The sequence below is a fragment of the Plectrocnemia conspersa genome, unplaced genomic scaffold (genome assembly GCF_051122295.1).
Source record: "Plectrocnemia conspersa isolate PC_06_02 unplaced genomic scaffold, ASM5112229v1 ptg000012l, whole genome shotgun sequence".
In the NCBI taxonomy this organism is placed as follows: Eukaryota; Metazoa; Arthropoda; class Insecta; order Trichoptera; family Polycentropodidae; genus Plectrocnemia; species Plectrocnemia conspersa.
Window position 1 is genome coordinate 22,831,337 of NW_028277176.1, and position 13,301 is coordinate 22,844,637.

At 30.1% G+C, this 13,301-nt stretch overlaps 1 protein-coding gene across 7 annotated transcripts in view; it reads right to left on the reverse strand.

Moving 5' to 3' along the window:
• LOC148228645 (uncharacterized) overlaps positions 1 to 13,301 on the reverse strand; it is a 32,111-nt gene continuing 18,810 nt past the window's right edge. For 4 of the 7 annotated variants that reach the window (XM_088198990.1, XM_088198993.1, XM_088198989.1 and 1 more), the window contains exons 2-8: positions 8,781 to 9,509; positions 8,519 to 8,716; positions 8,330 to 8,443; positions 4,147 to 4,421; positions 3,916 to 4,075; positions 1,442 to 2,916; positions 163 to 214 (exon numbers count right to left, since the gene is read on the reverse strand). In XM_088198990.1, the coding sequence (XP_088055116.1) occupies positions 1,480 to 2,916; positions 3,916 to 4,075; positions 4,147 to 4,421; positions 8,330 to 8,443; positions 8,519 to 8,716; positions 8,781 to 9,293 (2,697 nt within the window). In that variant the 5' untranslated portion in view covers positions 9,294 to 9,509 and the 3' untranslated portion in view covers positions 163 to 214; positions 1,442 to 1,479. Of the gene's footprint in view, positions 215 to 1,441; positions 2,917 to 3,915; positions 4,076 to 4,146; positions 4,422 to 8,329; positions 8,444 to 8,518; positions 8,717 to 8,780; positions 9,510 to 13,301 lie in introns of all 7 variants that reach the window. The other 3 variants (XM_088198996.1, XM_088198995.1, XM_088198994.1) reach the window with 3 other exon arrangements.

A 13,301-nucleotide genomic window follows, 5' to 3' on the forward strand; every position in this document is an offset into this window, starting at 1 on the left:
ATTATATCGTACTAAATCTACAGTCTCGATTAGCGTAGGAATATATTCTAGCGAGTCTGCATCATCGTTCATTGGTCATAATTATCGTTCTCTTTTACTTTGTTTACTTTATAATAATGTGTCAAGCGATTAAGCCGTAAACAAATTTTTAAGTGGTCTTCCTTTTGGTTGTCTTTTTACTTCGCGGTAGGGTTGACGAACTAGAGATCAACACCTGCAATAGCACAAAAACACCGATTACCTAAGTTATCAATGACTTTCGATGAAAAATAAATCATGATGTTCAAAAAACCATGCATAATAAAACACTACAAAGGAAACTCACTAAACGCACGCACTATACTTCAGATTTTAATATCACATGAAATGATTATGAAAAATGACATGCTCAAAATTTATGATGAAAGCGAAGAACACGAAAAATAAAAACACAACTTATAAAAAATGAATGCAAAAAACAATCTTTAATATCATGACCGTCCTACATCAGATATGAACTTACATGCGATGATTCTCAGAATTGAGTAGATATCTAATTTTTTATCTATCTATCATAATACTTTTGATTGAATTTATGTGACTATTATACTGTCTATTACGTAGTTAATTTAGCAACACTGGCATCGGATTTGAATGAAAGTATAAATAGATACACTATTTCATTGAACAAGGAATTTGATAAAAAATGTTTTAATATCTATATTGCGTTTTTAACCTTGATTTGTAAAGCAGACTGGTGATCACATATGCCACGCCAAACGAGATAAAAACTGCTTCCAAGTAAATAGAAAAGTGTAACTCGTCTACGGTAATTTCGATGAGTTATCCAAATTAATGAAGTTTTGGTTATGAGAAACCCTTGTCCTCTGCCAAATGCCCGATATATCGCCGGGGCTTCGCCCTTGGCCTCTATAGAAAAATCCTCATCGGCGCTCCTAGAATTGCATCTATTGAGAATACACAATAAGAGACTGCGCCACAATCTTTCAGAGGATCTTTCTCTTACTAATAAATATTCACCAAAAAGCCACTGACTGAACATAATCATATTTATTCATAATTTACAAGTAGTACAGACCTCTCCTTATAAAGTATTATTTATAATTAAAATAGAGCAGTTTTTTTGACGCAATGAACGATCCATACAAAACAAAAAAAAATAACCTTTCAACACAAAATTCGATTCTTTCAAATGCAATACTTAATTTGTGCTACAAACCAAGATAACGAGTTTCAGAATTATGGAGGCTATAGTTCATCACCATAATTCTGAAATCAAAGTAAATAAAAATCAGTGTCTTTAGTATTGAATTCTGAGAATCATCACAGTTGCATCCACTGCATGTGTGCACTATCACTTTATTAGTAGAAGCTCAGTCAAAAACAAATCAACGCATGTTTGTTAATTCTCAAGCCATGATTAATATATAAATTTTCGTACATATCGCTTCATACAATTCTTAAATCCCACTTATTGGCTCATACGTCCGTGCTCTTGCTCTCTGTGTGCAAGACCAGGCTTTCTACCGACAATGGAATAAAAACGGAATCTAAGGAGGAGTCGACACTGGCTTTTAAAGAATCTCTTCGTCTCGCACTTTCGTCGTTATCAGGCAACGTGCTTACGCTAGAATAGCTCTTCATGGAAGCATTGTCATGGTTCTGCCCTTTAAGATCAATCAAAGAGCCAAAGTCGCTATCGCTCGAAATAGATTTGCTGTCACTTTCGTCATTTTCGTTTTTGTTCCAAAATGCAAACTTTGTCGGTAAATGCAACAACTTTGAAATTGGATCGCGTTTCTTGGACTTGTTTTTCGTCAACTGAGGACTCTTTTCTCCAGACACGTCAGATACTTTATCTTCTTCTTTAATATTTTTAATAGACACTTCTTCGGATTTGATAATATCTATCGGACCTGATAGACTGACGTTCTCAATAATTTCTTGAGAAGCATTCACATTCAAATCTGTTTGAATTTCAGACGTGCTTTGTATCGGAGGAGGTGGCGCAGGACGTTTTTTAATCTTCGGGGATTTATCAAACTTTGTTTTCATCACTGGAGAACTATTCGGTGTTGTAAATTCCACGTTTCCATCTTCAGCATCAGAACTCAAATTAGACTGACTCGTTTCAAGCTCATCGACAATAAGATCATTTTGAATCACTGCATCTACAAATTCTTGATTATCTTCCACATCTTCTTTATCAACATCATTCTCTCGTTCAACTAATTTAACATTTTTAATTTCATCCACAATTGTATCATCTTCTTTTATATAAATTTTATCATTTTTAACTTCTTCAACTACAATATTATGATCTTCTTTTTCCACTAACGTAACATCTTCTTTTTCAACTAATTTAACATCTTCAACTTTTTCAACTACAATTTTATTATCTTCTTTTTCAGCTAATTTAACATCTTTAACTTCTTTGACTACAATTTTATTATCTTCTTGTTCCACTAACTCAACAACTTTGATTTCATCGACTAATTTAACATCTTTGATTTCATCTACAATTTTATTATCATCATCAGTCAATTTTTCAGCGTTTAAACATAACTTATCCTCTTTTATTTCTATAATTTCGCACTTTTTACATTCTACCTCAGCCTTTAAGTTTAATTCATTATTATCAATCGTGTTCTCTTTATTATTGTCATTTATACATACCCGTTTAGCTTCTTTCGATATATCAGAATCTTGCTTACGCTTAAGATAATCACGTATTTTATACACTTGATCAAAAATTTCAGCATAATTGTATTCGTCTATCTTCAGATCCATATGTTTCATAACATAAGCCTTATACACGTCTCTAAAAATCGAAGCCTCTGAAATAGCCGATTCATTCTGATCCTCAGATAAAGACACTTCATCGTCATCAACTTCCTCGATGATAACATCATCATCCTTTAAATAAAAAAATAATAACACCGTCCATAACTGATACAATAAAATAATGCATTGAAAAAATCATATGTCGTATATATTATGAACTTCTTAAATAAAAATTTAAAAAATTACATCACACAAATATAAATGCAAATACATATAAATCATATATGTAACTACGACTAAATAATATATACCACACATAGATAAATGCTTATGAAATAGAAAAATGAACCTCACAATGATTTAGAATTATCAGTAAATTATCAATTATCACATGTTTGTAGTTCAGACTATTAAATTTTCAACACTTAGCAGCTACTAATTAATGACATTTTAAGCCACGATTATATATTTGATATGATAAAACTTTGTCATTTTTTTATATATATATATATATATATCTGAAGGAATGGTTTTGCTTTTAAAGTTTTATTATAATTCATAGCTTTTATTTAATATTAATAAGTTTTCATATAATCAAAAATAGGGCTATAAATTATAATGAATCGATAAAAAACATTTATATTATTTCAATATCACTCTTACTTTCGATAGTCAATATAATTATAATTTATTAAAATAGAGAAAATTTGGTACAGTCCTGAAAAATTTCAAGAGCAAATATGGAAACGTCAAGGAGATTTAAATGCATAATATATTTTTACTACACTTAAAGCAGAAAACATAATTTACAATAAAAAAATGCGACAGAAGCACGATTTACGAAGCTCTAGTGAGCTATTAGCAAAATATGTTTTATCCCATATTTCCATAAACATTCTTAAATATAAATGGCACTGCGTTTAAAAAATCAATAAACCAAATTTTCTCTATAACATTTCCGATGTGCATTTTTAAAAATAAAATAATACATTTGTGATAAACATGCGTCATCTTAATCAAACCGATATAATAAATTTATGAATCATCTCTCCCTCGCGAAATCACATGTTAACCTTCATCGATCCTCATCCGAAAAGCAACATTAACGTTTCGACAAAATTATGAACAGACCTCAGCAGCGCCCGGCCTCTTAATCGAAGTGAACGTATTTCTTGTGACTTTGCTCCGTGTCCTTGTCGATCCGACGGAAGAGGTCCTCGTTAACGAATCTTGACTGCTCGAGCTGTCCGGAACATGAGCTATGCTTATATCTTCCGATGAGCGAATATGACTGCAATATAAAAACACAATCAACAACAGCATCGCTCAACTTAAAAAATCAATCAAAGTCTTTTAACATACCTTAAATTTATGCTATCACGATTCTGCTTGTGAGTCATATTGACATCCACTTCAGGGAAATACATATCGACTCTGGGAGCTGAGGTGGGACGTGGATTTTTCGATTTCACAGACACAGCTCTCCGGACGAGTCGCGTATCAGTGCCAGGTGCTATTATTGTGCTTACAGCTCCTTCGAAAACTTGCTGTCCATGTCCGTCTGATTGGTCATCGGACACAGTCAAATCTGATAAACTATAACTCTTGCGGATCTGTTGTACTATTCCCCCACCGCTCTAAAATATTAATATTAAATATAATTTGACACGTCAATTTTTAATACTACAACGAAATTGTTAAAACATTAATATTATTTATTTATTATATAAATTTAAATACTAATATATAAGACATGCATTACTAACCTTTATTTAAAATGTTTTTTTTTTCATTGGTATGGTTGAGGTAAAAAATAATAATTAAAACATAAAATAAAGTATAATAGTATGTATTTAGGTAAAAAATATTATATAAAAGTAATGAGGTAACCTATTTGAGTGAACAATGATGAATGTAAATATTTAATAAGTATGTTCAAATTTAAAAGAAATAGATATTAAATTGACGATAACAAAATTTAATCTCCAATAAACATGATGAAAATAAAATGAGTATAAAATATCTTTATATTTAAAAAGAATACGTATAAATAAAATTAAGAAAAAACATTATATTGTGCTCTACAACATTAGCTAATTTACTACCTATAAATAAGCAATGTTACATTAAAATTTATATATTTAAGAGCTGCAATAAATTAACTATTACAATCATCACAGCAATCAAAGACAAGATAATGAGATCAATCACAATTTAACGACACAACGACGGAAATAAACGTATAATTCAAACTAATCGCTATCGTAAATTGTTATTGTTTTTTTCTTCGACTTTCTACTTTTACTGGTCGACCTTTTGGTCGTTTCGCGCTTTTTACGAGGTGGATTTCTACGTAGGGCCTTATTCTCTTCCTGAGCTACATCTCTGACTTCGACTACTTCAATTACATTATTCTCTAAGTTTATATACGATTCAATTGAATCACTGTTCAAAACTATGTCTTTGGAACCTAAATGATAGTGACTATCGTCCGGCAGGCTGTTGTGCACTTCCTTCAATTTTGGCTGCACGGTCAGAACACCATCTGTGGTGTCCGTAATGGTGATGGCGGTGGTCGTTGTGTTTGATTGCGTTAATATGTTCATATTCTATTTGCGATTTCGTCGTGCCGGAATTTGTTGTGTCATTGAAGCAGATAGTGCGCAAAGAAAAATGAAAACGGGCATGTTAATAAATTATAATTAGTGCAAATGTGATAAAAATTCAAATAAACACACTTTGAAAATAAATAATATAAATATACAGAATAATATATTTTTATAAATACAATATACTTGAGACTTACACATAAGAAGCAGAATAAAAAGATCTTAAAAGAAGAGCGAAACTAGGAATTATCAAGATTTTTCTGAGGAATATAAAAAAATATTCAAAATTAAAACTTCTTCATAATGGTATAAATGAAAATATTATTCAACACATTCTATAAAATGATGAAAAACTTTATTTTCAAAGTGTTATCTTAAAATCATTATAATGATATTCAATATAGATTTTAACCCTTTGTTACCAAGCCTTTTAGAATTACTATTTAAACAATGTATTACAGAGGAAAAAAATATTGTTCAGTAAAAATGTTATTTTTTCCTGAAGCAAATGTATCAAATGTATTCGATTATTTTTTCAACAAAGACATCAGATACGGCATTTCTCGGCAAAGTAGCAAAAACCGATATAGTGAATTTTGGCAACCAAAGGGTTAAAACTCATTTAAAAAATATACAAATATTAAACATCTCTCATTTAAATAATTATAATTAAGCAAAGACACGCATTATTACATGAATAATTATTATATATTAAATTATTAATAACAAACAAATATTATCTACCCTTTAATAATTGATAAATGATGCTGCTTCAGCATTTTTAATTTCAAAAACATATTACAAAAGCACACGATGCAAAATAATAAACATGTGTGACATCTAGAATCAATACCAATCATGTCACCTGATTATTAATACTTAAATTTAAATAACGCTAACCTACGACTTTCAATAAAACCATAATTTAAAGAAACAAATAAGTATAGTTAAGCTTTCATTAAAATGTAAAAATTTATCAATTTTAACCGTCTGAGTAGTTAATTTAAGCACATTTGTTACACCTATGTTATTTATTTATTATTTTTTATTGCATTTATAGTGAAATATAGGGGAAAAATCAGTGATTCTCAACGTTGTTGTTTTGATTTATTTTACTACTTTTTTGTATTAGTATGTTTTAATATTTTTTTTAAACAATTTTCAATTTTTTATATATTAATTCAGATGCTCTCAATATTTTTTATAAACTAAATATATAAAATATTTTTATTTTGTACTGTTTGTTTAATCTATTGGTATTATTTTCTATAAAAATCATTTTCATTAAATCAAATTAAAATGAATATTATATAAATATGTTTTTTTATTTATTATTTATTCAATTATATATATAAATACATATAACTATCAGAGGTACCTCAAAACAAAACATGTATGGCGATACATCTCAAAGGGTTATTAGACTATAAAAAAGACTTTTAAATGTTCTCTATACAATTCTGCATATATCATATTTAGGGGACCCAAAAAAAGTTAGATTTTTACCTAGATAACATTAGACAATCTGTTGTGATATATGAAAATATTCTTTATTTGGTAAACAATAAAATATTTAAATATATTTTTGTAAGGTTATGAAAGAAACGAAAAATACAGCTCGAATAATGAATTTAGGTTCATACACACATAATTTTATATTATTATGTATCTAGATAATATATATTACAATATAATACAATACCAGCCATTGAGAAAATTTATAGCTTGACAATATTAACTCTAAAATATGAAAAATTTCTGAAATTTCGGCAATTACATGTTTTAATTTTTTTTAAAAAAGCAGCAAGATTATTTATATTAATTTAAAAATAAATGAGCATTAATTACATATGCTGCAAAAAAGACTACAACTCGCTATCCTGAAAAATATTAGCATAATAAATTACTTTAGACAGATTTAAATTAAAACACTTTACGTATTTATTTAAAAGAGATTATATATCTAATACCAGCCATTGAAAAAGTCTACAGCTTGACAATATTAACTCTGAAATATGAAAAATTTCTGGAATTTCGGCAATTACAACATGTTTTTTGCTTTTATCATTTTTTTATCAGTTATTAAATATTGATTATGGCTGTTATAAATAACAAAAATAAGAAAGAAACTTCACAAAACAAAAAAGATTTTGGTGTTTTCAGAAATTAAAAATTTCAGAATATTCTACTGCAAATATGAACGAGTAGTTCGACAAATATTCAAATAACGAATAGTTTAAAAAGGGGCGGATATATCTGGTATTCGTACATTCAGATTAGAATCTCTAGATGTGATATATTTAAAAAAAATAGTTAACAAAAGTATAATATAGGTAAAAATAGTAAGCAAAAAAATCTAAAACCCGGAAATACTTAAAAATATATCATATTGTCTGTTTGGTGGGGTATTTGTAGAATAATTAATTTTGAATTGATCAAACAAGGCAAGAGGCTCAATTGCATCGATCATTAAAAACAAAAGGCCTGTTATATTGAATCGTAACATGATATTGCATGTCCTCATATAATAATATCAAGCAAGAAAAAAATAAGACTAGGATGGAAAGTTGTTCTTCATCTTCAATCTGAAGCCATCGGATTATCATTGGCTCAGATATATTTTTTTAATAATGTTAAAGCCTAAAAGTTTATATAAACAAAGGATTAAAAACTTGCCTGAACAATGGAGAAAGTTCACATTGTAAGATATTATTGATAAAATGATTTTCATTTACATAAACAAACTTTTTTCTGGTCTATTATAATGTAGAAACCATAATATAATGAAAATGTTTGATATTGATTCTAGACGCCGTATGTGCTCAAGTTTGTGAGACTGGCAATGTATCATGCTTAATGCTTTATAGGTCGCAAGTTAAGCATTAAAATGTTACACACTTTACACCACGTGAGTCGAATAAAATAAAAAAGCTCACCCTTAGAGCAGTTTGCACTATCACATTCGTAGCGTAATTAACGCCTTTCGATCCCAAATTGAGCACAGTGTGATAACCTTGCTCTTTGGCTTTGGTAATACATTCGTCAATTTCCTAAAATAATAATACATCGATCAATATAATATTTTCCAAGATCAGCTTCGACACAATTATTATATGAAATATTACCTGCTCTCGCCTGCAAAGAGCCGGATGCACAAACTTTCTGTACAATATAGATGACCCCTTAGTGGCCGGTGATAATAACCAAAATACCAAAATTATTTTAATTTCATAATAGAACGGAAACCAACTAAGAAAAACGTCTGTAAACGTCTCGGCGCAAGTGAACAGCGCAAATACTATCCAATACATCATCCATTTTACCTGCAACATGTAAAAATATATATAAATATGCATTTTTAAAACAAATACAACAATATAAACTCACATATTCTTTCACGTTCTTCGTCCTCACAGCCTTATATGATGCGTAAGCGGGGTAAAGAGTACCGAAAAGCAGTCTGCAACAAGGATAGATAAAAAGATCAGTGATCATCCTGGGGGCGAAAGTCGCGATGGTGACCATTATCATCGCCAAGCTCATGTGTGACGCCCAAAAGAAGCAAGTCAAGCCATACAACGCCATGCGTAGCACTCTCCACGTTATACCCGTCGGAGCCGGCGACTCTTCGTCGAAATACCATTCGTTCTCCTCGATCGCATCGTACAACGCTTCCTTTTTGACTATCGCTTTGCTGTTATCGCTTTTCACAGTTCCCATGTCGCTCAAATAGCAAGAAGGAATCTTTTTGGTGAACGATGGTGAACGGGGCGGTTCGTCGAGCCGCTTTTCAAATCTGTCTATAATGGATTTGATGTCGGCGGCGTTGGACAGCCGCAGGACGGGGTCCCTCCTCCTCACTGTAGGCGAGTTAAACTGATCCATTCTAGTAGCACACATGTCCAAGCCAGTTCAAATGGACAACCCTGTGCCAGGACACAAATAGCACGGGTGACTTGTGAGCGTCACGGATGGGTTGTCACGCTGATCCATAGTGCGGAACGACACTGGTAAAGTTCACGTGTTTTTAAATACGCATATTGATATACACATTCATAACTGTTCACTTCGTTCTAAATGCGTAAGTTCACTATCAAGATTGCATTAATTCAAGGTCTGTATAAAATATATTAAATTCATAGAGATGACAATGCGGATGAAACATTCACTTTTAAATTTTGGATCGATGCCAGAGTAAACATTTTGATGAGAATTATCATAATAAAAATATATACACGCTAATGTAAATGAAGCATAATTCCAGACATAGACAGATTTAAAAAAAGTTTTGCTACGAAAGTCTTTCATAAAATACAGGGACATGCTTTTTGACAATGAATTATTTTAACAGATAAGAGCATTTAAATAAATACTTCGTATTTATGTAAGGTAAATCTTTGGAAAAGGATTCATTGCAGAGAGTTATTCATAAGGTGTTCACTGTTCTGATGGTAATGAAACAATTATTTTATATATTACGCATTTAAATTGTCCTCTAAAATATATGTATGTTGAATGGATAATTCTAAACAATCCATTTTCTGAACCGCACGTAATCATTGTGATGAATTTAGTCACGAAAGACTCGCTAAAAGGGCATCAAAAAATTTATGAATATAAAAAGGAACGACGTTTTTTCTCATCGGCGTAACAAGCAATATTGCATATCTGCAAGGCCGGCACTCAGAAACACGGGACCCGAGGCAAGAATCAGGTACAAGACCTCCCCCCCAAAAAAAAGGTTATGAAAAATAGTACAAGATAATTTATGAATATGTTTTTTTTTATTTAATTTTATAATAAAATAGCGTTTTTTCAATATTGTATACTATGCGCAACCCGAAACTCGAGATAAAAGATAAAAAAAGTTGAAAATTCATACTAATTTATCCTCAGAATGAGTCGTAGCAGAATTATTTGGTAATTTTATATAAAAAGCTGAAACTAATCAATTAATAAATATATAATTATGTATTATATAATTACAATTATCTACAAAAAGTTGTATTTCAGTTTAGATAAATAACATACCTAAATTTATCATTAATTTTTATTTAATTATATATTTCAATTTGTGCTTAAATTATTAGAAAATTTAAAAATGTAATATAAATTAATTGCAATAAATATTTATAAATATAATTTATTCATAATCGCTCGGTTTGCATCAAAACACATTAAAAATTGTGAATATCTGAAAAAGAATATAATTATAATTACATTTCTCACATACAAATTTTTCTAAATTTTTTGTTTGCAAAATCGAAAGATGACGACTCAAGATGACAGCTTGGTTGTGCCAAATCTGACGATCGAAGTGAAAATGTTGTTTTCATCCGATTACCAAAATGTAAATACCCCGAAAGGAATTAAAACGATTTTAACCCGTTAATCGATGATAATAATTTTATTAACTAAATAAAATAAACTAATATTATAATGTCCACGTTTTTTGTCTTTTTTACTTATAAATAAAAAATAATAGTCAACCAGGTAGATGGCGTAAGCAAAGGAACTGGCGTAAGAAATAATAGAAACTGTATAAACATCTGTGCCGTTGACAACCGATATACAAATATTTTTACTTGGAAAACAACAGCAATAACAGCGTGTGTTTACGTGCAAGACATTACTTTTAACACATTCGCGGACACTTAAAAAACGTATAAAAATACCCTAGGACACTAATATAGCTAAAATTTGTGAAAAAATGTTTTTTTTTAAATACCTAATTGTTTTCATTGTATATTACATCTTGACCTAAATTTAATTATTATTTATCTATATTCAGACGTGTCTCATTTAATAGTCGAAAAATGACTGTAGTTGCAGACGTGTCCGCGAAAGTGTTAAAAATACCAGGAAATAGAAATGGAGTTTAAGTGTTACAAGTTTTTTGTCGAGAAAATCGCTTGACGAGTTTTATTTACAGAATACAATTAAAAAATAATATTTGTAAAAGCAAAACAAAACAAATTCGTGCGGATCTTTTTAAAATGCAGGTGCAAATCTCCGCCGAACAGGTTCCGAAGCCTGGATTACACATTTCATAGAATGACGACGTCGTCAATTTTTACTAATTTCGAATCACCTCTAGGCAGTTATATAGTCTATTAAGATATAATCAATATTAAACAAAGAAAATGATTCTGCCGCGATTCATAGAAAACTCGAAGGGACGTTAGACTTCCTCCCATTTCACAAGTATATAGTCCAGAACACTGCTTTACAGACAGGAACGACATTTCCAAGCCCCCCCCCCTCGAATTTAGCGAGAAAAACTGGTTTTAAACCGGAAATTCTCGGTTTATCCCTCAGAAAAAATCTAAAAAAAGTCTCAAATCTATCCCGAAACTATTTTTTAAATATGTTATTTCAGTGAAATCATATCAGAATACATACTTATCATTATTTATTTACATGCGATGTATAAATGTTACAGTGAATGTGTATTTTTCAGTACAGTTATATTTTTGCTAGTGAAGTTCAACTACATTTTTACCAGTAGATATATATTTATATTAGCGAAAATATAATTTAACTGATTGCCGCTAATGAATTTACATGCTGCTCTAAAATGTCTATGAAACTCAATTTGACAGTTACGAAACGTACATTTGCTGTTTAAACCCAAACCTAACCAACACGAATTTACCAAACAAATCATAGTTTTAGGGTTTTCATTAAGTCAAGTTCAAAATACAAAATAAGCCAAAAATTACGGACAGACATCGCATCTCGCATATTGCTCTATAGTTGGTCTGCACTTCGATATTATACTGTTTTAAAAATAGAATCTTTACCGATATCACTACGGACCGGTACGCGACAATTGGGCGACGGACAAATGGGCGATTCCGGTCAATTGGGCGACGGTCAATTGGGCGATGGTTATTTGGGCGACGGTCATATGGGCGACAGAAATTTAAAAAATCTTGCACGCTTTGCTTTATTGTAAATATTAATAAAATATACATTAAAACGAAAAAGTATATTAAATAAAAAACAATTTTATTTTCAAATTATTAACTCATATTATAATTATATGCAATACCACGTAAATATTCTATGATATTTTTTCTATTGTACCTCAAAACTTTTATAAAAAATCTTTGGTCTATTCTTTTCATAAAGATATCCATTCCAAACATATTTTTCCTTGTCTTTTTGACTTAATATGCCTGAATTATCCATTTATGAAGAACATAAACTGTGGTAACTCAAATTAGTCGTTCTCAACAATGATCTATAAAAAACAATTATCTATAAATAACACATAAAATATAACCCACATGTGAATAAAAAGACACATACTTATTTTCTTGCTGTATTGAATTTTTTACCAAAAACACAATGACACTGGCAAAGTGTTTTAAAACCACGACAAAAATAATTTTCAAAGACGCAACGAAGCTTTTTGCAAACGTTTTTAGTCAAAATTCAAAAGTATACTGAGCGCTAGTTATGGGTTATTATATTTATATATAGCTACCCTATCTAGTTTTAAATAGATAACTGTAAAATATGCGATTTTTGTGAATTCCCAAAGTTTATTCTCACACTAATTTCCAAGGCGCAAAACATAAAAAAAATTCGCGTTAAGAGCAAAATCCACAATAAACTCAGCGCTAAAATCAGCGCTAGTTCTAGGTTATTATATTAATATATAACTACCCTATCCAGTTTAAAATAGATAACGGTAAAATATGCGATTTTTGGAAATTCCAAAAGATTGTTCTCACAGTAATTTATAAGTCTTAAAACATAAAAAAATCTCGTAAAGGGCAAAATCCACGATAAACACTTATCAGCGCTAGTTCTGTGTTATTATATTTATATATAACTATCTTATCTAATTTAAAATAGATAACTGTAAAATATGCGATTTTTGGAAATTCCAGAAGTTTG